The 23,321-nt window shown below is 49.2% G+C and overlaps 1 protein-coding gene across 1 annotated transcript; it reads left to right on the forward strand.

The window, feature by feature from the left end:
- Positions 1–6,246: 6,246 nt before the first annotated feature.
- On the forward strand, positions 6,247–16,192 carry Gem (GTP binding protein overexpressed in skeletal muscle). Its single transcript, XM_021661431.2, has 5 exons — positions 6,247–6,381; positions 7,596–7,932; positions 12,809–12,885; positions 13,628–13,832; positions 14,830–16,192. Exons 2-5 carry the CDS (start codon positions 7,605–7,607, stop codon positions 15,105–15,107), a joined length of 888 nt encoding a protein of 295 aa, XP_021517106.1. The 5' UTR covers positions 6,247–6,381; positions 7,596–7,604; the 3' UTR covers positions 15,108–16,192.
- The last annotated feature ends 7,129 nt before the right edge of the window (positions 16,193–23,321 follow it).

Here is a 23,321-nt window from a genome sequence, read left to right on the forward strand (position 1 = left end):
AAATATAATTAAATCACTTTCCCACTCCCTTTTCCTCCCTGTAGCTCCGTCCAGGCCCACTCGGCCACACTCCTCAAAGTGATGGCCTCTTTTTATTATTGTTATTGTTACACACAATATATATTATGTTTTAAATGTTATTGTATTTATTAATATTACTATATTATTTCATATATTATATGCTATATCAACATTGATGAATTAATATATTACTATGATATTGTATTATATATATATATATAAATACAAACTGTTGAGTCCATTACAACTCAGGGAACATTCTGGAAGCAGGGGCAGAAAGACTGTCAGGGTGAGAGCACCAGGAAACCTGCTATGTTTCCTAGATATAGCTGCCTTAGCAAGATTCCAACAGAGGCAATATTGGTAGATACCCTAATGCTGAAGGGGTAAAATTTCACAGGGTCCTAGACAAAGAATTATATGTAACTGCTGGGAGAGGGAGAATTACCCTCTCCCAGGAACAAGCCCCCTGGTTGGTTTGGTAAGCATTTTGGTAAGCATATCGCTTTTTTGATTGGTTTGGTATGCCATGGTTTGATTGGTTTGGTAAGCATACGCTTTATTGATTGGTTTGGTCCTGGCCTCTTGTTTGAGAACATCCGCTGCCCATCCAACTGTCATTCTTCTCCCCGAGAATAAGTCTGTTGAGGCTGCTGCTTGGTTTTCTCATCTATGTTGTTCTCCCTTCATTAAATATGTATTTAACTATAACTGTTAACGTGGCTAACTCTCCCACCCTCCACCCGGCCCCTGCAATTTCATTCTGCCCTCTCATTGCAGGATTAATACAGGCAGGACCCTGGTCCCTTCTGCCCCTGTGGCCATGGAGGCCTGAAGGCTGGCCTGATGGAATGGTGGATGGTTACTAGCTAAGATTTTTTTTTTTACAATGGGAATAAGTGTGCTCAGCGGGAGTCTGGTGAGAAAGAGGGGGTCCCAAGGGGATGCAGCTGGAGGGGTTGTCCATCTGGATACTGCAAGCCTCTGGGTGCTGGGAGGTTATTCTTAGTTGTCCTTTCTTGAGTCTTTTTCTCTTAATCAGGGCTCTCTTGATTGTGCAATTGGCCAGCCCCCCTAACTTCTGTAAAGCAATGATTTTCCATATAGTAATTCTTTCCTTCTTTAGCCTTCCCGGAGTGGGTGGGTGGCTCCTTTTGTGCTCAGATTTGGCACATTGCCTCCCACCCGGTTCCTCCCCAGAGTATTTTTGTGGCTGATGGAGACCTCTTATGTGTGCTGGATATTTGGTCCCCATCTCCTTGTCTGTTTACAAAGAGAGTGGTATGGCTAGACCACTCTCCTTGCTAATTATTTCCCAGTAACATCTAACTGGAGGACATTTGCCGCCTGTCCTTCTGTTGCTGAATGTGCCCTGAATTCTGCTGGATTAATTTAACGCAAGCCTGCAGAGGCAGCAAAGCTGAGGGCAGGTGGCTGAACTCCAATCCTTGGCTCCTGCGTCATAGTCACAGTCACCACCATGCTGGTGGCCTGCTCTGTAGCAAACAAGAGCTTCCACAGGCAGTTTGCTGAAGAGCAGAAGCCAGAACCTCTGGGGCCCCGCGTCGTAGGCGAGTGGGAGGCAGGGTCTAGGCTTGATCTTGCTTTTCTGATGTGAGATCCCCTACCCTTTCTTTCAGCCCATGCAGGGATCACACATGTCTTTAGGAGGCAGAGGCTAATATAAAAAAGGGAAAAGCTGGTTGGAGTCAAATACATTGAACGTCATTAAGGTCTGTGAGAACTGAATGCACACCTTGCCTAAATGTACTAACTTGCAGACATTGCTATGGTTTGGATGTGAAACTATCCAATGGCTATGCTTTGAAGGCCCAGTGACTGAGATAGGAAGGCTCCTAACGGACTCCACGTTTATGCCATTGGAAGGTGGGCTCTTCAGGAGGTGAGGCCTGATGGGAGGCCATTAAGAGGGGCGGAGAGACACTGATCTCCTGATGTTAGCTGCTTTACCATCGGCCTTCCCACCAAGGGCCTTGCTAGACGCCCAAGGAAAAGGGAACCACCTCATCTTGGACTATGAACCTCCCAGAACCATCAGCCTCAAGCTGGCTTTGTAAGTTAATTACCTTAGCTATTTTATGACAGTAACAGGCAGCTGACCAATGCAACATTTAAAATGCAGTGAGTAGAAAATCCCATTTGTGTTATCTTCTTGGCTGATGGTGGGGAATGGAGACCATTTGCCTGGTGTTCATTCTGCCATTGTGTGGATTTTTCTGCATGGTGGCCGTAGCACTATTTTAGTCGTGGTAAGCCTATGGCACAAGGCATGAAGCCATATATTAAAGGTAAATGAATGTCTCCATTGCTGTTGAAATAGAGCAAGTTTTAGAACTGTATTATAGTCCCCGGCATGTGTGAACCCTGGGCCTACCCATAAAATTTCTCCTAGTTTTCACGACCCTATACTCAAGGTCATAGCCTATCAGTGATTATGAGACACACACCCTAATGCCCTTATTCACATCCTGAGTCAAAGGTTCTGCTCTTCCCTACTTCTAGCCTCCCTCTTTCACCACATTTGAAACACTGGAAGCCGCTGCCCAAGCCGCCATGATGGCAGAGGCACAAGTGACCTGGGTAAAGCACAAAGTTAAGTGTCTTATTCAGGGCTTCGTTTGGGCTCAAGGAAGACAGGGGGAGTTGTAGCTCATGTCTTCACAAAGAAAGAAGCGTCATTCATGAGGGAAATGTGGTCCGGGGAAGAAAGATCATGGGCTTTGGACAGTCATCTGCAACAGGTATTCTCTTGTGAAGGCTTAGTTTCCCCGAGGAGTTGGGCCACTGTGGATCAGGGATGCATGTGCCCTCCTGGAAATGAACCAGTGGTGATGAGTGGGTCCAGAGAGCTCTGCTACCCAGCGCTGTTTCCAGGGCATTCCACAGCATTGCCTCTATAACTGCAGGAGGCGTGGCTAGGATTAATAGAGGCGATCTGTCTACTGCTTAGAAAGGTGATTTTTCTTTTATGCTGTTCTTGTGTGAAGTTCTTCCGTCTTGCTAGACTCCAGCTGCTCACTTTGCTAGGACCTAAGGAAGCTGGCAGAGAGAATACAGAGATGTTACAGAGCAAGACCCAACAAGATGCTGCCAGTTTCTCCTCTTCAGAGCTTGCCACTTGCTCACACGCCCTGATGCCACCTTTTTCTGTGCAGTTTCACATGCTCAGACGGCCCCAGGAGCTGGAATCCTGAGCAAGCTAGCTGGGACTCTGATAGGATTTGGCTCTCAAATGTACTTTTGGTGAGGTGCAACTGTGTTTTTTGTTTTTTTGTTTTTATTCTCTAAATTTTCACATAACCGTCATTCAGTTGGAACCTGTCTTATGACAGTATTTTCTCATTTGTCCACATCTGGCTTCTTGTGGAAATTTTAAAAAAGCAGATCTTTTTCTACAAATACATCATCGCTGTACCTCCTCCCTCCTCCATCTTTGCAACACTCTTTTTGGGGAGTGTTTTACTTATGTCGGTGGAACAGTTCACAGTAGCTATTGCCAGAACACACAGTTATTAATGTGAGGCTCTCGTGTGTGTCCATGTTGTGTATGTGTGTGATTGTGAGACTGTGCATAATTGTATATGTTTGTGTGACTGTGTGTGTAATTGTGTATGTGTGCTTGTGCTTGCCTGTGCAGGATGGAGTTAGATGCCTTCCTCTATTGCTCACCACCTTACTTTATGTCTTTCCCTGACCTGTAATTCACCGATTCACCCAGGCTGGCTGTGTTTTGTTGTGGTGAAGGCAATTCAACTGGCCTGCCCTCAGGGACCTTTAGGGTCCTGACAATGTCCTACGTCATCACCTGCATCCTACGTCATCACCTGGGCCAGACGCTCCACTCCCACCCTCTCTCTCTGCCTCGGTTTCTCTCCCCTTCCTCCTCTCTGGCTTTCTCTCTTGAACCCCCATCACCTCCCTCTTTCTCTTCTCCTATGCTCTCCCACTCTCTATCTCTCTGTCTTTCCCTCTCCCACCCCAGTACAATAAATCTCTTACTAGATCTGTTGAGTGTGTGGTGTTTTTAAGTATATCCTAACAGGCTGGCCCTGGTACCTGCTTGTCCCTGTCCCACCCTCCAGCACTGGGGTTATGGGCTTGTGCCCTGATGTGTGGCTTTTATGTGGATGTTGAGGATCTGAACACAGGTCCTCATGCTTGCTCGGAAGGCATTTTTCCCACTGAACAATCAACACAGCTCCCTAATGTAAGGTTCTTGTGTGTGTGGTGTGTGTGTGCGAGCATGTGTGTATGTGAGGGCTGATGCCTTCAGAGAACAGAGGAGAGCATCAGATCCTCAGGCTCTGGAGTTACAGGCAGCTGCAGGCCATCTGATGTGGCAGCTGGGAAGGGCGCTCAGGTCCTCTGCAAGAGCTACAATCACCCTTAACCACTGAGCCTTCACACCAGCGCCCAATATGAGGTTCTTACTAAGGTGAACAAGTAGAATTAACTGACTGTGTGATAGGCTTACAAACTCCACACAATAGTTTTACCATATGGTGTTTCTTTTGAGAATAGGCAACGGAGTACGAGAGCTGGGGAGGAAACATGGGTAATTCTCAGCATATCTGCTTGAATGTGCCTTTCCCCAAAGACATATTCACAGTCCCCCATCGTGGCTCCCCTTCCCTGCTGCCTTCCTCCTCCCCGATCTCATCTCCCTTTCTGTCGCCCGCCATGCCATCTTTGTTTCTCCCTCTCTCCCCTGCCCCAGTCCCTTTCCCTCTTTGTCTTTCTGCGTCTGTGTTTCTTCCTTCCTGGTTAACACTGAGGGGAACCTGGTGGGTGAAGAGCCGTATCCAGACCATATGGCACCCAGAATTTCACCTTCACCATCTCCTCCCCCAGTGGCCTTCATCCCTCTGGTTCTTAGCTTGTGCATAACTAAGATCGGGACTCCACTCCTGAGAGAAAGCACTAATTACTTAGTGGATTCTACCGTTGCCAGCGTGGTTTCTGACAGGCCTCAGCAGCCGGTCACTTGGATAATTCCCAAGTCCCAGTAGATGCCTTCAGGAAACCTGGGAATCCACTGGAACCACAGGGCTGGTCCAGGCACTCCAATGGCCACGGGTGCTGCTGGCTGCTTCCCGGGGAGCCACCAGCCAACCCAGAGCAGGCGCTGGCTGGAGGCGCAGATGGATGTGTTGGAAAGGCTAGCAGGGACTTTAATCACGGCGTGTGGGAAGTGCTCGTTGTCCCCGGGAAATACCCACGTCCTGGGGAAGAGGTCACTTAGCGGTGCAGTTTAAGAGTTACTCGAACTAGGCTCTGGACGCTGCCTCTCCCGCGAACCCTGACCTCCGGCAGCCTCTCTGGCGGTGCCTGTTGTTTTCGGTCCGCAGCTGCAGTAGGGGGCAAGGTTCTCCAGGACCACCGGGGCCTTGGCAAATCTGAGCAAATGATAGCAGGGGTAGTGGTCCTGTGTCCTTCACACACCCGGACTCTCTCAGGGGACTGGGCCTGCTTATGTCCCCGGGGCTAGGAAGCCCTGGCTCCAGGCCACAGTTCCAAAGCCCTGCTAAGCAGCTCAGTTCTGAGATGCGACGACTGGGGATGTGATTAAATTTCTGATTAAGGAGCTTCAACCTCGTGGCCAGAACCAGGAGGACAGCGGTGCTTAGCTGTCTGGAGGCAAACCGCCCTTTTCAAGGTCTCCCCGACCCTTTCCTCCTGCCCCTTCTCTTTGGAGCTCCGCCAGAAGAGGGCAACAAGGCCGCCTGGGGCTCCCCTTCTCCCCAGTTCAGAGAGAAGGTGACAGGAAGAGCCCGATTGCTTCTCAAAGCGTGCTGTAAAACTGGCCTGCCCACCCAGAGCGGCTGAAGCCCCATCCTGAAGGCCAGCGAAGTCCGGCTCACGCACGCACACGGATCTGTTTTCTTGGCAAAGCTGGCCTCGCCACTCAGGCCTGCCGCTTTCCCCATCCTTTATCCCGACAGCTCACAAGTGCTCGGCTGGGAAGGGCGATTAAGTAGCACTCAGCGTATTTTTCCAGTGTCCGCCTGGTACAAGGAAAATAAGACAAAATCAAGGAGGCCAACAATCCAACTGTCATTTTTTTACCCCCCTCTCTCCCCTCCAGGGGCGAGGGGCGTCACGTGACCGCGAGTAACTGCCGTAGCCAAGTGGCTGCAACTCGGAGTTTGCTGCAGAGCCGCCCCCTCCCGGCGGGAGCGCTGACGTCACGGAAAAGCCCTGTCGCGGGGCAGCCGGGCGCGCTATAAAGGGCGGCGGGCACCGCCAGCGGGCAGCACACGGCCTCGGGCTGCGGAGCGGACACCGCGGGCGGCGCGGGCGGCGGGCACTGCAGCGGCGCGCGGACCCGGGAGCGGCCGGGTAAGGGGGCGTCGCGGAGGTAGTCCCGGTCGCGGAGGGAGCCCGGGCGGAGGGGGCGCGAACTTTCCAAGTTTGGGAAGGGAGCCCCCGGGCCGTGAGCTCTGCGCCGTGGCTCGGCAAGGGGGTGGGGGGAGAAGTTCAGGCGCAGAGGATGCCCTTCTGATGGGGGGGTCCTTCGGTCCGTTCCCGACGGGCGGCACCTTACAAATTAGGCTCAAGGTCTGAGCGCGAGTCTGCTGCTCAGCCAGGGGCTGTTTTTTAGGACTTAGAAAGCAGCCGGCTGGTTCTGGCTAGCGGCATTGGTGGTGTTTGTGCGGGGTAGGGTGTGTGTGTGTGTGTGTGTGTGTGTGTGTGTTAACGGTGGATGCTCGGGCAGTCTCGGCAGGCTCATGCTGCCCGTCAGGAGAGGCGGTCTTGCAAGGAGAAAGTTGTAGGAAGTTGTCGAGTATCTTTTCGCCGAGTCTCTGACCTTCTGATTCGCCTCCAGAAGTTAACTGACTCTTGGGGCGGACGAGGTTCCTTCAGGATGAAGCACCGTTTGCACAAGTTTGATGCGTCCGAATGTGGGCAGGTCCGTCTTCCCTGTCAGAAGGACCAGGCTCAGGGCTGATAGGCTACACGGTGCCGAGGGCGAAAGGGTGGAGCTGAGGCATAAACCTCAACCAGAAACCGCCCCACTCCCCAAACAACGGTCCCTTCGGGCAGCTGGAGGGCACCGGGGGCACTTTACTAAACATGGAAGTTCCCCCAAAGTGCCTTGTCCGGTCCAGCCAGGGGAGTGATGTCATTGCCACGTGTTTGCCGCGGACGCTCAAACGACTGCAGGATGCTGGTGCAATTAAGAGCCATGTTTAGACAAGAGCTGCCAACCTGGCCAGCTGGTCCCCAGCGGCATTGACTTGTTGCTGGTGGTAAAGCCATTTCTGGAGGCAATGCGCTTCTCCCAGCTGCCTCGGAGTCCCAGTGGGAGTTTCGAAGCTCCTTTAAGGATGGAGGGAGCTTCCGGGCAGTGGGCGACGCTTCTGGTATTGCACATGATAGCCTGCTTGAGAAGTTAGTGCGTGTGTGTGGTTAAAATTTTGCTTGCTGGGGCTTGGGGACAGTTCCCTGGGTATTCCTTCTATCAAGAATGCTTATTCCAACCCGTGAAATGAGCTCCCTCGGGCCTAGCTCATTCTTACTAATATTGGCCTCTTGACCGCTTTGGTTCCTAGGACCCCACGATGACTCTGAATAATGTCACCATGCGCCAGGGCACCGTGGGCATGCAGCCACAGCAGCGCTGGAGCATTCCTGCTGATGGCAGGCACCTGATGGTCCAGAAGGATCCCCACCCCTGCAGCCTCCACAGCCGCCAGTCCACGGCCCCTGAAGACCCCTGCCGGCAGAGCTGGTCCTCTGACTCCACAGACTCCGTCATCTCCTCTGAGTCTGGAAACACCTACTACCGAGTAGTGCTTATAGGCGAGCAAGGGGTGGGCAAGTCCACCCTGGCCAACATCTTTGCCGGTGTACATGACAGCATGGACAGCGACTGTGAGGTCTTGGGAGGTAGGTAGCCCAGCTCTACACACGCCTGGGTTCCTGTCTTATAAGCCGAAAGAGCAAGAACAAGGTCAATGTCCCGCAGAGCTGGGACCAGCATCAGGGCACACCCTCGCAATCCCAGCACTAGGAGGGTAGACTGGGAACTCGGGGTCATCTTCAGCTCCACGGAGAGTCTGAGGCTAGCCTGGGCTATGTAACTCTGTCTCAAAAAACAAAATTAAAACAAAATGTATCTTCAGAATTAGGAGAAAAAACACACACCTTTTCGATACTGAGATGGGTGACAGAGGCCTAAATCCTGGCACAGAGCCTCAGCACAAAAAAATGGAAGACAGGAATATGTTTACACAGGACCAACTCTGTTGACCTGAGCCATCAAGGTCAAGTCGGAGGGGTCGAGGAAGGCTGAGCTGGACCAGTTTTGGAGAGCTCATCACTACAGACACTTTTTCTGTGACTATGCATAAAACCAAACTGATTTTTTTGGGGGAAGGGAGCTGTTAGGGTGGACCAGTTAGTCTGTTTCCACTAGCATTAGAAGCATGTGCAGGGGTAAGGGGTCAAATGTTACTTGAAGTGACATAAAAACTTTAAAAACCGAGATATGAAAACGATGCGAAGTGCTCTGTGTAGGCGCTGATGCGTTTCCCAGATGATTTTCTCTCTGGTCTCATTTCAAGTTTTTGGTTTTTCAATCCTTAGCTATTTTCAGGCCTGTTTTTAGAAAAACATGTATTACACAACAACAGGTAGCAGCTTTATGTTCTGGGCTGGGAACTGCAGCTCTACTTGTTCTCGTGCCGTACCCTTCGGCCAGAGCTCCAGCACGCCCAGTGCGCACGCCCAGAACAGCTGCCCGCCTCCTTCACAGCTGTAGGAACGGAGGGAGGACTGCTCAGCGTTCGCACTTCTCACATGGCTGTCCCCACGGGCAGTTACAATGTACACCCTCACAGCAGGCTTGGGGAGCGGTAAGCTGTGCACCCCACGGCAGACTGGTGTGTGGGGGGGGTTAATCGTGGGAAAGATGGCTTAGTGGTGAGTTGTTTCTGTTCAGTGTGTGCAAATCCTACTCCCCACTGCAATGGCCCATTTGATGGAATGGTTTTTAGTCTTCTCAGCTATCTTGGTGTTAGGGAGTTCACTGCTTCAAGAGGCGGCTCAGGGATGGGCCATGAACCATGACTGATGGATGTGGCATCCATTTCTCTCCCCACTTCTGGACTCTCAGGCACCATAGCTAAGCAGGGGTCAAGGGAGACACAGGGCTGACATCCTGCAGTTGCTTTGCTCTTTGTATGGGCCGGTGGGCGCTAGAGGACAGCAACAGAGGAGGGAGCTAACATTCGGACCGAGCATTTGCAGTGGGAGGGGCTTTCATGCAGCGCCTCATGGTTGCTGATGTTTATCTCAGTCCTCACAGAATTCCCGCGCCCGTGTGTGAACAGGGTCTTGGGGGGATGACGGGCAGATGGAGAGTCACCCTTTGGGGATGCTGCCTGTGGAGGCTGGGGCTTTCTAATTGTATGCTAATGCTTCTATGCTCATCCTACTACCACGGGGCCCATGCTGTATGTTGGCACTGAGCTGGACATTTCCTAATGTGCTTTTGGTCAAGTGTACAAGAACAGAACCAGTATGACATTAACATCTCTACATACAGATGTTGAGATGGAGGCTTTACGGAGTTAAGGGACTCCTAGGGCTTCCTTTTAAACCCCTTTGTAGTTTAACCAAAAAACAAACAAACAAACAAACAAACAAAACCCGACATTCCTTCACTGTCCTCTGCGGCCTGTGGTTTAACTTCCAAATAGCTGTTAAGTACACAGCACGCGGGATGACCCTTTGTAGGCATCGGGCACCCAGCGGTGGCTGAGTGGTGAGGAACTCAGTGCCAGTGGCTGTGACTTAGAGCACGGTGGCATAAGTGCTGGGGAATGTGATGGTAAATGACCCTGAGGGCTGACCTAAGGGAGGGGTTGTTTTTTCTGTTTTAAGAGGAGGAGCTGAAAAGTTAGTAGATAATAGGCTTCTGAAAGTGTTTGCCCACTAGAAGGCGTGGTATCTCTACAGTGGGTAACATCCCATAGGCATAGAGAGGTAGGGCTGACTGGCATCTGGACTTGGAAAAGATAGGACACTTCTTTGGAGAGACAGGAAGGGACTTTTCTTAACTGCTGCTGAACACCTGGTAACGAGAATCTCTGCAGTGGCGGATCCATCCCACCTTACACGTCTTATCTGAGTCACGAAATTCATTTGGTTTGGAAGTGTACCCGCATTCATGCCGGCTTATTCTCTTCCTGTTTTCCCAGCCTCAATGTTCCAGCTTTAACGAGGGCAGGGGGATGTCCCTGACAGGCTCCCTATCACTACTGGAGGTGGGTGTTATTCCAGCCCACTGCACTAGTCACATGATTTTCTGTGCATATTTGATTCCATCTGGACCTCCACCCATTCATCCATTCACTGACTCCCTCACGTCTGAACACGGAGCCCAGCGCTCTGGGAGGAACAGTGTGAGGGGAAGGCCCCTGCAGAGCCCTGGGGCTTCCTCTTAGCGGTCTCACAATGTGCAGTGGAGGTCAAACATATGCCAGTTGGAAAGCGAGCCTCGAGATGACAATTACCTTGAGTTACAAGGAGGACGAGGGGTTCGGAGAAAGGACTTCTGGCTGTGGCAATCAGGAAAGGCTTGGTGGAAGAGGAGGGCTCTGAGCTGGCCTGAAAGACAACTAGGATTTAGGCGGCCCAAACAGGATGGGAAGGCACTTAGACCCCCAGGGTGTCCTGCGAAGAGCCCTAGATTTGGGATGTAATGACTGGTTTGAGACTCCCCCCACCCTCAGGTGACACAGACAGCTAAGTGCTAAGTTAACTTCTCTCCCTCAGGAAGGGCCCTCACCAGTATAATTATGGTGATAGCTCCTAGGGAGGCGCGGGGACCAAAGGGAAGAGCAACAGGAAGCAACGTGTTGGCACATAGTAGACAGAGAATAAACACTGCTGACAGTATCTCCATTTCATTCTTTGCGTTTCCGCATTCTGTTCGTAGCCTCAGTCCCCATGGCTGGAGAGGTGAGCCTTGGGGAACGCCGTCCGGGGCCACATGAGTAAGAAAGGGCAGCCCCAGATTCAAGTTCAGGTTCGGGTGTGCTCTCTGCCAGAAGGCCGTGAAATCTGCTTCTCATTGGTGCGGTGCTCGGGTTTATAGTGCGCATGGACAATGGGGCAGGCACACTATGGGTTCTGGCGGAGGCCCAGAAGTCAAAGCAAGTGCACATCTCTGTCCGTAGCGGGGTGCATTGGGAGGATGTAGCAGAGAGTAGTGACTGGTGCGCGTTGCATGCTAGAGAAGAAGTAACTCAAAGATGCCCGGAGCAGGGAAAGAAGTGCAGAACTCTGGCGCAGTTTTAAACTCACTCCCAGAGGGCACCCCCTTAGCAGGCACAAGTCCTGAAGATATCTAAAGGAAGAGATTTCACCACAAGGGCCAAAAGGAGAGACATTGTTAGGAAAGTCATAGTTTCCAAAACATGGAATTAGAAACAGAAAACCCCAGAGCAGGCATGAGATTGTTGTACAAGGAAATCCTCTCACAACAAAATCCCAGAGCAGCCCACCCCTCCAACCCCACGACAGGATTTTTCCAGATGGAGTGCCTCTGGCCCTTGGCTGCTCTCGCCCTTCACCTACAGCCAATCTAGACTCAGATTTAGAGGGAAAGTTTCCATTACCAAGCAGAGCCGTTGTAATACTTAACATGAAAACACAGCTGGTTAGTGATGGGGAATGTGTTAACTTAATCTATTTTTAAAGATGAAGAGGTCAGGTATGATGGCACATTCCTGTAATCCCAGCACCCAGGAGGCAACTTCCAGGCCAGCCTGGTTGTGTAGTGAGTTCTAGGCTGGCCAGGGCTACTCTCAAGAACCCATCTCAACAAAACAAAGAAAACGGGGCAGAGGGTTAAAGAAAATTATGGTCCAATTAGGAATAGTTCCAAAATAATTTTTCTTTTGCTTCTGCAAAGAGGAGAAACATTGCTGAGCTCAGAGTTCCTCAAGTTTCCAGTGAATGAATGGTTTAGGGATCGCCCAGTGAAACACACAATGGATTTCTCATAATAAAGCTTATGGAAATAGGGCTTATAGTTAAAACAACCCATAATGGAGCTTATAGTTAATGCTTTCTCAAAGCTTCATCCACTAAATTGGAGTCAAACATTCTTAGGGAGTCTACTTATCCTCATAAATGGTTTTTCTCCATAAAAGATCCAAGAAAATGATTTCCTCTTAATTCAAGTGATTTAGCCATCCGCAAGAGCTGTAGGAGATCTGTTTAGAGGGACTGGAGGACTGTGTGCCTCATGTTGAAGGGGAACAATAGCCATGTGTGTGTGTGTGTGTGTGTGTGTGTGTGAGTGTGTGTGAGCGTGTGTGTGTGTGTGTGTGAGCGTGTGTGTGTGTGTGTGTGTGAGGTACATGTTCATGTGGGAACACATAGGTGTGGATATCTATGCATGTGCACATGGATGAGAAGTCAGCTTCAGGTGGTGGTTTCTTCCAGAGCCGGCCATCTTGTTTTGGGAGGCAGAGACTCTGGGTTGGGAGCTAGCCGAGCTGGCTAGGCTGGCTGGCCAGTGACCCTAGGGACCAAGGCAAGGGTTCCAAGTGCTTGCCGACCATGCTTTGCTTTTCACATGGATCCCTGAGGACTCGAACTCGGCCTCTCGTGCTTGAACAGTGACTTTCTGACTGAGCTGCATCCTCAGCCTCCATGGAGTATACTTTCGAGTGTGAATGTGACAGGAACCTCTTTTGCCCAGTTATTTCTCACTCACCTGACTCTGACAGCCGTGTGTTTTCTTTTCCAGAAGACACGTATGAGCGCACCCTGGTTGTTGATGGAGAGAGCGCAACGATCATCCTCCTGGACATGTGGGAAAATAAGGTATGCAGAGCCTGTGGCTGTCAGTGTACTGTTTTAGGGCTTGCCTGGTGCCAGCGCGATCTTGTCCTATGCCATGGATGTTCCAGACGGGGAGGGCTCATTTCCTTGATTAAAAGCATCGACTTCTGAAGAACGAGTCTGTGCTGGGGAACAGGTCGTTCACAGATGAGCCCTGAAGGACAAACAAATTGCAGCGGTTTGCCCTGAGTTCTATTAAAAACCACAAGAAGCACATTTGTTTTGGGGAAAGTTCCAACAAGCAGGGCCACTTATTTTCAGTGCCACAGAGCCACCTGGGAAGTTGGCCTTCTCCACCCTGGATTCCGGCATGGTTTGGACAGGCTTGGGACCTCCAGCATATATGCAGGATCATTTTTTTTTTTTTTTAATTGAGAACCCTCCTGTTATCACAAAAAAGATTCTTAATGCTGCCCTTTGGGGCAAACAAAAGAAAGTGTTTTAGGGAGTCAGAAAAGGCCAGTTTTGGACAGGTTAGATTGAAATTGGAAATACTGTTTGTCAAAGTATTTTTTTTTTTTTTTTTTTTTTTTTTGCAATAAAAACAACACAGGCTGCCTTTCTTTGCATCTCTAGACAGCTTAGAAGACCAACACATTTTGGCATGTTGGAAGCAGTTTTCTTACTTTGTCTTAGTTGGAATATACATATGGTCTCTTTGCAGAATGACAGCTCAGTTTTTCAGGCTAGCCTGAGCTCATGGAAGGTCTTTTTGTCTCACCAGGGGGAGAGTGAATGGCTCCACGAGCACTGCATGCAGGTGGGGGACGCCTACCTGATCGTCTACTCTATCACAGACCGGGCAAGCTTTGAGAAGGCGTCGGAGCTGAGGATACAGCTCCGCAGGGCCCGGCAGACGGAAGACATTCCCATAATTTTGGTTGGCAACAAAAGTGACTTAGTGCGGTGTCGGGAAGTGTCTGTGTCAGGTGAGAGGGTGTGTGGTCCCAGGCTCCCCCCCTGCACTGCACTCTCCATCCTTAGCTCAAGGGTAATTCCTGTTTGATGAGTCACCCTCCATATTCCTTTTAGAATCCCCGGGATTCTGTTGGCTTAATGTAGATTTAGCACAATCATAACAACAACAAAAAAGTATGGCATTTTCAGTGCTTGCTCAATTTTTCCAACTAGTGAGAATAGCCTACTTGGACACAACAGTGTTCACAGCTCTCCAGTGTAAAACTTGGACATGTGGTCAAGTATTTGAAATTGAGGGTTTTAGAAAAGCTTGAATAGTTTGGCATAAGTATATTATATATTTATAAAATCATAATTTTTCCCCCTCAAAAGACCTCATCTAATCACACTTTTTTTTTTTTAAAGAGAGGAGAGCTAAGTAGAATTTGAATTACAGTTTTTAGTGAAGGAAACTGAGTCAGGAGAGAGCATATAGACTTGAGCATGAAGCAGGGCTGGCTGAGTTTCCTGTCTCCATCAACTGTATGAGTTCCTTCATGTTTTTCAAAAACATTTCACTCAACTTCTTCATGTACGTGATAAGAATGATGGTATGTTTCCCAAGACTGTTGTGAGCAGTGAAAGTGTTTGGAAAGAGCTTAGCCTGGGTTGTTTTTTTGTTTGTTTGTTTGTTGTTTTTGTTTTTTTGAATGCAGCAAGCCTGCAATAAGTGAAGGCTACGGCTTTTGCTGTTGTAATTAATAGCGCTGCATTTGATGAAGCTGGGCTTTCAGATAGTGAGTGTGGGTGAGGCAGATCCAGCTGGCTTCCTGAGATCCACGCAGGGGCCATGTCTGCTTATACCCTGTGAAGTACCCATGCCAGGCTAGGTCCTTCTATCTCTAATGCGGCCCGCTAGCCTGAGCTGGCCCTAGGGCAGTTTTAGAGAGGTATCCTTCCGCTTGGCCGCATTGCCCGGGATCATACTCCGCGAGCCCTCTGACTTTCTTCTCCGCGCTTCCTTTGCAGAGGGCAGAGCTTGCGCTGTGGTGTTTGACTGCAAATTCATCGAGACCTCCGCGGCCGTGCAGCACAACGTGAAGGAACTGTTCGAGGGCATCGTGCGGCAGGTCCGCCTGCGCCGGGACAGCGAGGAGAAGAACGCGAGGAGGCTGGCCTACCAGAAGAGACGGGAGAGCATCCCCAGGAAGGCCAGGCGCTTCTGGGGCAAGATTGTGGCCAAAAACAACAAGAACATGGCTTTCAAGCTCAAGTCGAAATCCTGCCATGACCTTTCTGTGCTCTAGGAAGCCACGGTCAGCCAGATGTCCCCCCGCTGGACGTCGTCGAAGGCTCTTGGGACCAGTGATCTATATTAGATTGGATACATAAGCATTGGTAGACGCGGCTTCCCCTACTGCGGATGGGAACCAACAGCTTGGCCTCATGGGCAACCAAATGCACGGGCAATGAAAGAGCCTTCTCCAGAGTCAGTATTTATTCACAGGAAAAGCCTGCCTTGCTGCAGGACACCAGAGACTCATTGAAGGCCATGTTCGGCCTTCACATGAGGTTTGTTTGTTTTTTTCTCTTCTTGGGCAGCAGAACATTGAAGCTTGTGAAGAACGCCTAGAACAGGAGTGCGTTTCATCACTCAAGTTTTGCCCAGGGTTGTCCGGTGTGAACTTGAGGCCCTTTGGTCGTAAAGAGGTCTAGGAAAGCGGTGGGAATTTATCGGAAGGAGAAGGGCTCCACCTACTTATCTCCCTGCAGCGACAGGTGTAGCAGTGGCTCAACACAGTTGTGACCGTTACCGCTCCATCAAACTGCGAAGAGAAGCATTGGAATTTGCCGGAATCTAGGGCTTACTAACAGTTTTTGTTTAACGACCACAGAGATTTGTAGACTTAGGAGCTGGAGTGTGGACCACTTACAGGATCAAAGGGTTGTTTACTTACGTGTCCTATTAAGTGTTTATTTTGAAAAAACTGATTTCGCCAAATTCTACTTAGTCAAATCATCTTTTATGTTTTGTTGTTTTTGAAATCATGAGGCTATCATAAAATATTAAAAAAAATCTCAACTATTGATAAAACCTGGAGTGCAAAATGATTACATTTTAAATATAATCAAAAGCCTGTTTGTTTTTTTTTTCTTTTTTCCCAAAAGCAGAGAAATGCCCCATCCTTTGGGTTGATCCTTGTGTGCCACAACTGTGTTCTATTTATTATTATTTTGCAAATAACCATTTTAACATTTGATAAAGCATATTTATGAACATATTTCTTACTGAGAAAAATGTCTGTTTTATTATCTTTTTTATCTTTTTCAAAATATGCAAGTTTTTACCTATATGTCTTATAATAAAATAAATAAAATCTTTGAAAAGGAAGGCATTCTGTTTTCCTCCACAAATAAGAGAAGCATGACTATTTTTTAGAACAAGCTGTATTCTTAAAAGACACACAGTGACAGTGTTTGTCCTATCATTAGTGGTCAGACTCAGCTTTTTTCTTCTTCTTTTTTTTTTTTTTTTTTTTAGAATCCGACTTCTCTCCTTTGGAATCATGCTTCAAGTAAAGAGGAGTTATTTTTGGCTGATTGAATTGGGAAGCATTTGGGGTCATGTAAAGCTGAGCTATAATCAAAACTGATTGGTTTTTACTTTGGTCTGGCAAATTCCTGACTGAACAGATGGGCCCTGCTTTGTCTTTTGAGGACTCAGGGACTTAGGGCTTCACTAAAGCATTAGGGGAGATTTAAAAATGTGTGTGTGTGTGTGTGTGTGTGTGTGTGTGTGTTAGGTGAGGGCAGTGGGCATTAGCGATCTTCCAGGCAAAGCTTAAACCAAATTGCCCTCTCTGTCACTAATACGCAGCTCTGCAAGGGCAATGTGTGAGCCTTGCTGGGGTAGAAGCCCCTGCTGTTCCTCTTCTGCTCTCTGCGGGTCTTCCCATGCCCTCCTTCCCTTTCACCCCACTATCTCTCGAGGTTGTAGACACCCCAATAGCGACACTTGAGGGGTCTCCAGAACCGCATCTGTAGTTTTCAAAGGTGGCTGCTGTGTTTTGTTCACTGCCTCCTTTTCCAAGTTGAGGGCAAAGGTTTCATGTCTGTGCACTTCATGCCTTTGAATTGCTCAGGGAACATTGTACAGGGAGCTGATAGGAAAGGGTCGGGTTGCACAGGCCTGGGATGAACCTTGGCTCCACCCTTACTTGAGCCCGAGTGTGCCTCTGGACCGACGAGTAAACATTTCCAGTTTTCTCCTCCGTGGAGTGGGCTTGCTAACAGCACCTTCCTTCTGAGGTGGTCGTGAGAGTGACACCTGTTTATGTTGTGCAGGTCTGTCCTCAGGGAACTTTAGGGTCCTGACAACATCCTATGTCACCACCTGTGTCCTATGTCATCACCTGGGTCAGGTGTTTCAGAAATAACCTGCCTGCTACGCCCACCTGCTCTCTTTGCTTCTTTCTTTCCTCTTCCCTCCTCTCTGACTTTCCTCTCTCAACTGCCCCCTACCATGCTCCTCTTTTCCTCTCCCTCTTCCTTCCCCCAAATATCTCTTCATATCCAGATCTGTTGAGTGCATGGCATTTTAAAACATATCCTAACAGTGAGGAGCTTCAGAAATGTTAGTTTTCTGTGCTCATATCCTGTCTTCTGTGAAGCTTAGACCTGGGGCTTTTTAAGCTTGTTTCTCTCAGCTCAAAGGAAATCCCTTCAAATCAGAGACTACTGTGCCTTTCCCCTCAACACCTCTACTTTTCAGCGTAGCGCCTTGCGTGGACTTGGACTCTGATGGGTGTTTCTTCTTGAATTTCGCGGGTCTTTGGTAGCCCTGTGAGGGAGGCAGAATTCCTCACAGTACATGCACACACGTACAACACACATTGCCTAGTATATATGCCCAGAACATATATGTATACAAATTGCAAGTGCAGCACACACAGACTACATATATGCATTTTGATATTAATTTTTCTCTGTTTTAAAACTCAACTTTCCTTATTGACTCTTTCAGACACCCCCCTCCCCCCAACGGACAGCAGAGGATGGACCTCCTAGCCCTCAGATATGGTCAGTGCTGTTACCAGGGCTCCCATCTTGACCCAGGCTGTAGACCACAGGCTAGCCTGCAATTCCAGAGAACTTTTGGTTCGGAGCTACAGCTCTAGAGTCAGATGGACCTGGATTTTGGCACACTAGGTCCCACCCAGAGTGACATTCTCTGTTCTTTCTCAGACTCATTTTCCCATCTGTAATGTCAGAAGAACAATGCCTTGTGGGATTTGATGACACCCAGGCCACCACCCGGGAGAGCTGTGACCCCTCGCCTCACTCATGCTCCCTTCAACCTCATCACACACCCATGCACTGCTTGGTGCTGGGAATGTGATGATGACTAAGGCATTGTCCTTGTCCTCAGAGGACCCATAGGCAGTAAATCTGACTGTCTCGAATGAGCAAAGAAGGCATCATTAGCAAAGGGGGAAAAAAGGCAAAATATGATAAGTGTTATACTCGGGAGGGATTGTATTTGCTTTCCTTGAGGTAAAACTCAAATGAAGAAAACATCACACAAAATGATTTGATTAGATGTGAATAAGCAAACTGAGCTTTGAAAGTGCACTTTTGAGGGCAGTGAGGCGTTGAAGGGAGGCTAGTTTCTGGCCCAGTCTTGGTTTTGCTTACTAAGCCATGATCTGTTTAATGCAGGGAAAGAGACAGGCTCCGAGGAATTTATTCGATTAAAGCCAGGTGTGGGGCTGCATCTTTATAATCCCAGCACTTGGGAGACTGAGGCAGGAGCAGCATGAGTTTAAGGCAAACCTGGGCTATAGGGCCAGTCCCAGTGCAAATAAAAAAATATAAACAAAACTTATTTAACCATACTTAAGGAACACAGGGCAGGCCAAAACAACTTGCCTTCAAGAAGGTTATGGTATGGGTCAAAATGGTGGGGAGTGGAAATGACGGAGAAGAGAGATGACTGCAGAAGAGCTGCAGTGTGATGTGGAAGACAGAAACAGCTGTGTGAAATGGGAGTAAGGGAGAGGGAGAGGAAGACAGAGACAGAAACACAGACACACACACAGACAGAAATAGAGAGACCGGCAGCCAGGCAGGCCGGCATTCAGGCAGGCAGGCAGGCAGGCAGGCAGGCAGACACACACACACACACACACACAGAGAGAGAGAGAGAGAGAGAGAGAGAGAGAGAGAGAGAGACAGAGACAGAGACAGAGAGACAGAGACAGAGACAGAGAGAATGTATGAGAGTGAGCTTAGTATAGAGGAGACTCAGAGCTTAGTACAGAGATGACCACGGGTTGGGACAATGAAGTTACACACAGAAGACTACTTTGGAACCATGAACACTACAAGAGCCATGGAAGGTTCTCCCCTAAAGACTTCATAGGGAGTGTCTCATGATAGCCACGTTCTAGCATCTAGAACCGCAATAGCACTGATTTCTGATGTCTTAGCCACCAAGTTTATGCTAGTACCAGCCATGCCAGAAAACTAAGCACCATGGGTCATTTAGAACAAGGGGGTCTTAGTTGACTGAGCCCCATTCCATTCATCTGGAAGGTGAGGGAATGATACGCAGCTCCCAAGAATGCCATGAGGCCTGAATGTGTCTTGTTTCCTTATGAATTCATCTTCTAAGAGGTGGATGTTAATTTTCAAACCCGGGACAAGCCGTTGAGGTGCCCATTTTCACATACCTAAGCAGACCTGGCCTCCAGGTTCTCTGGGCATCCCTCAGTCCCTACCTGTTACAGGGTAAGGATGACATACCCCTTCTTCAACCCTGAACTCTCCAGCCTAGGGGCTGGGCTGCCCTTTCCCTCAGAAGTTCTTCCCTGTATAATTCAGACATTTGGTTACCCACCCTTTTGTAGCTTTAGCCTCCTGGCTTCTGGCCTTAGTTCCCTCTCTTCCTTTTCTCTTCCCCTCCTTCTCTCCCCACATGGCCAAGCTCAGTCTGGCCAAGCCCACTCTGGCTATGCTCTTCCATTTATCTATAATAAATTTTATCCTCCAGCATACCTAGGAACCGTCAAGTCCTCTTTTCTCTTTCTTTCTTTCTTTCTTTCTTTCTTTCTTTCTTTCTTTCTTTCTTTCTTTCTCTTTCTTTCTTTCTCTCTTTCTTTCTTTCTTTCTCTCACTCTCTCCTTCCTTCCTTCCTTCCTTTCTTTTTTTTCTTTTTCTCACACTCTCTCTCCTTCCTTCCTCCCTCCCTCCCTCCCCCCCCTTTTTTTTTTTTTTTAATTTTTATTCAGTGAGGAGGGACTGAACTGGACAGATAAGCAGGGGAGAAGACGCAGGGTATGTTGAGTTTCAAGAAGGGAAATGTGGACTTGGTTCAGGAGGCAATTCAAGTGACTAATATTCCCAAACAGGGCGTGCCCCTGATGCTGCTTCAGGACACCTCAAGGACTGTGGAAACTGACTGGAACTGGAAGGAGAGGTCCACCTCAGGCCAGGAGCAGGATGACACAGCCTTGGCCGAGTTTATGCAGAGGAGAGTCCTTCAAGTACAGATGAGGTTCTCTTAGAATTCACAGGCCTGTTAGAGAGGACTCCTAGACCACACGTGCACAGCAGCAGAGATTTATGTGTGAAGTACTAGCAAAGCAGTAAGGTCCCCACAAATGCCAGAAGCACAGAAGGGTTTAGGGTGAGACGCCGAAGCTGTGCGGAGCAGGCCAGATGTATGACAGGCAAAGCCCTACTTACATGACATCTCTGGAATAAGGATGTGGGTTACAGGTACAACTGCTGGAGGGCAGTCATAGCAAACCAGGTGTCCCTTCAGTGACTGGGTGGTCCAAACCCCAAGGAGGCAGAGAAGTACGCATGGGGCACCTGGTGAGTGCTATGGGAAGCGAAGTTTATGCAAAGCAAGAACTTGAGGTTTTCAGTTCCCGTGTCCTCATGTTGGAGAACTGAGTACAGGATAGCTTCACAGATCAGTGAGGCAGCCAGACTCTCACCTCACTCCACAATTCAATATTTATGTCCCCCAAACGGGAAGACGTCAGCAGCGTAAAGCACTGCAGAGCACACCCAGGACGCTGAGCATCCCCCTTCTGACGCTCTACCCAGTTTCTGAGGCTTGCCAGGGCCCTGCATCTTCTAGTCTATCAAGGGTTAAGCCTCTGGTTTCACCACCAGGCTAGAAGGAAAATCAGTGGGTGAGAAATACTGAGGAGGGGCCCGAGAGCGTCATCCAGAGACCCCATGTGGGTGTCTGACTTGAAGAAAACGTCTAGCTTTCCTACGATGTTGGTGGATGTCCTTCTGGGGACACGGCAAGGAAGTGCCCATGTGTGAGTATCAGAAAATGGACACAGGACAGGGAAAGGAGGCATTCAGCTTAAGCCATCAGCTTTAATTTATCTTAAAAAAAAAAAAAAAACCTCAAAACCCATAATATTTGAAAGCGGTCATTTCTTTTTCTATAAACACTAGACCAGTCAAAGCAATAGGTGGGAGTGGATGGGAGTGGATATCCTATTAAAAAAATCCAAAGGAAATCACCTCGTGATTCATCTGTTTGATTATACGCTGGAGCTGGTGGCCTGCCATATGTGTTTCGATATTTGGAAAGATCTTGGATTACAGGAGGAATGGCTGGGAAAACGGAGTTCTGAGCTGGGTTGGGAAAACAAGAAGAAGTGAAACCAGGGCCTCCAGATGTCTTTGGGCAAGAACTGCAAAGGTCCGAGAATGGAGAGCCAGGGAGGCAGACGGCCTCAACACGGGCCCTGCTGCCATTTGCATGGGGTGCTGTGAGGGGCACACGCTGGCTGTCACGTGTTGTCTGAGTCACTGCCGACAGCCTTTGCTGATGAAAATGGGAGTGGCCAATGTTTATTTTTGGGCTCTGTCTCATGGCAGCACGCGTGGATCTCGTGACTCCAAAAGATGATTCACACTTAGAGGTCGCGAGGGCCTTGGCTATGCCCCCCACCCCTGCCCCTCTGCTCCCTCTTATACAAAGGGTGATCCCAGACTTGACACAGCAAGCGGTGTTTGCTCTAGGGGACTCTAGTGTGCCTGGAACCCCAAGCTATAGGTCTCAGGTCGTTGTCGCCATGGCTGATACCATGTCACATGGGCACACACATGGCAGGCCGAGGCGTTCTTTGGTCACGTGCTTACATACGTGCAGTCTCTGGGCCACTCTCCCTAGCACACACCTAACAAAACGAACTTGTCCCAGGCTTCTGGCTTCTGCCAGGCGCAGGGATTGTGTTGGAGAGGTTGAGAAGGGTTTGTGTTTCACATCCAGAGAATACTGGGCTCAGGCTGGTAGGTCTTCAATGCCAGCCCCGGTTTTGCTAACTATTAATGATCTCTTAAACTCTCTCAACACAACAGAAGAACAACCGGAACTCCAGAGGGTTTTTAAGATGACGGGCTGGGACAGGCAATGAAGAGAGGGCATGTCAGACTCTACAGCATCATTCAGGTGCTGTGCACGTAAGCTGCACTCCAGTTGCCTTGATGAGGTTTAGGGAGAGTTTCAGTCATCTCACTGGCATGGGGAGACCCTTGGGCCAGTGGCCCTCTTGATGCCCACTTTCAGCTTGCCTGGCATTGGCCAGCATAGAGACCAACACTTTTTTTTTTTTTTTTTTTTTTGCCTGCATTGCCCTGGCCTCATTGTCCCTCAGAATACATAAAGCCAGACAGAAGCATTAGCTGTTGGGTCAGGGCCAGAGCAGCCCTTCTGGCAGCCAAAGGAGGGAACTCTTAATTTGATTTTCTTTGTTATGCCTCTGAGAGCCTCTGTGCAGACTGTCAATTAGAAGGCTATTTTTGGTGCTGGAGGCAAGGATCTCTGACTGATGAAAATCCCCAGTTTGAGGATGAACTGGTCCATTCCCCTGCTCTGGAGGAGAACAGTGCTCTGCCCTGTAGATAAATGGGCCCCAGGGGCCTCACAGGTGTTTCCGGTCAGAACTGTGCCCGTGAGTAAGGCAGGCTGTTTGCTGCAGAAGGCAGAGGCAGGCCACACACCTGCGTGGCAGGGCGGCTGACAGGACCAAGTGGAGCAGCTAGGAGGGGGCAGTCTACGAGCTACAGCTGTGTCCTGCTGTGAGGCGTGCCTCCAACTTTCTTTCTTGTTTTTTATGTGTGCATGCCCTGGCCATCGTGTGCATGTGTGGGAGCCACAATCACTCCCAATTTTTTTTTTTTAAAGCAGTGTTTCACATTGAACCCAAAGTTTACCATTTCAGCTAGATTCTCTGGCCAATGATGCCCGGGACCCTCCTGTTTCTGCCTACCCCTCAGGCTGAGCTTACAGGCATGCGCTCGGCTTTCTTGAGAAGTGTGGGTGCTCCAGATCCAAACCCGGGTCCTTGTGGTTTTTCAGCAAGCACCTTACTGCCTCGCCTGCTTCAGCTTCCTTCAGACGAATTCTTACACCTTAACAAAGGAGTTAAGTACCACATTAAATAAGTTCTCTAGTCTATATTTGTATTTCCACTCTCTGGAATTCC

Source organism: Meriones unguiculatus, chromosome 6 (assembly GCF_030254825.1).
Source record: "Meriones unguiculatus strain TT.TT164.6M chromosome 6, Bangor_MerUng_6.1, whole genome shotgun sequence".
NCBI lineage: Eukaryota > Metazoa > Chordata > Mammalia > Rodentia > Muridae > Meriones > Meriones unguiculatus.

Coding starts and splice junctions, on each gene's coding strand:
- Gem (XM_021661431.2), top strand. CDS start 7,605: ATGACTCTGAATAATGTCACCATGCGCCAGGGCACCGTGGGCATGCAG. Junction 7,933..12,808: donor CGACTGTGAGGTCTTGGGAG/GTAGGTAGCCCA, acceptor TTTCTTTTCCAG/AAGACACGTATGAGCGCACC. Junction 12,886..13,627: donor TGGACATGTGGGAAAATAAG/GTATGCAGAGCC, acceptor TTGTCTCACCAG/GGGGAGAGTGAATGGCTCCA.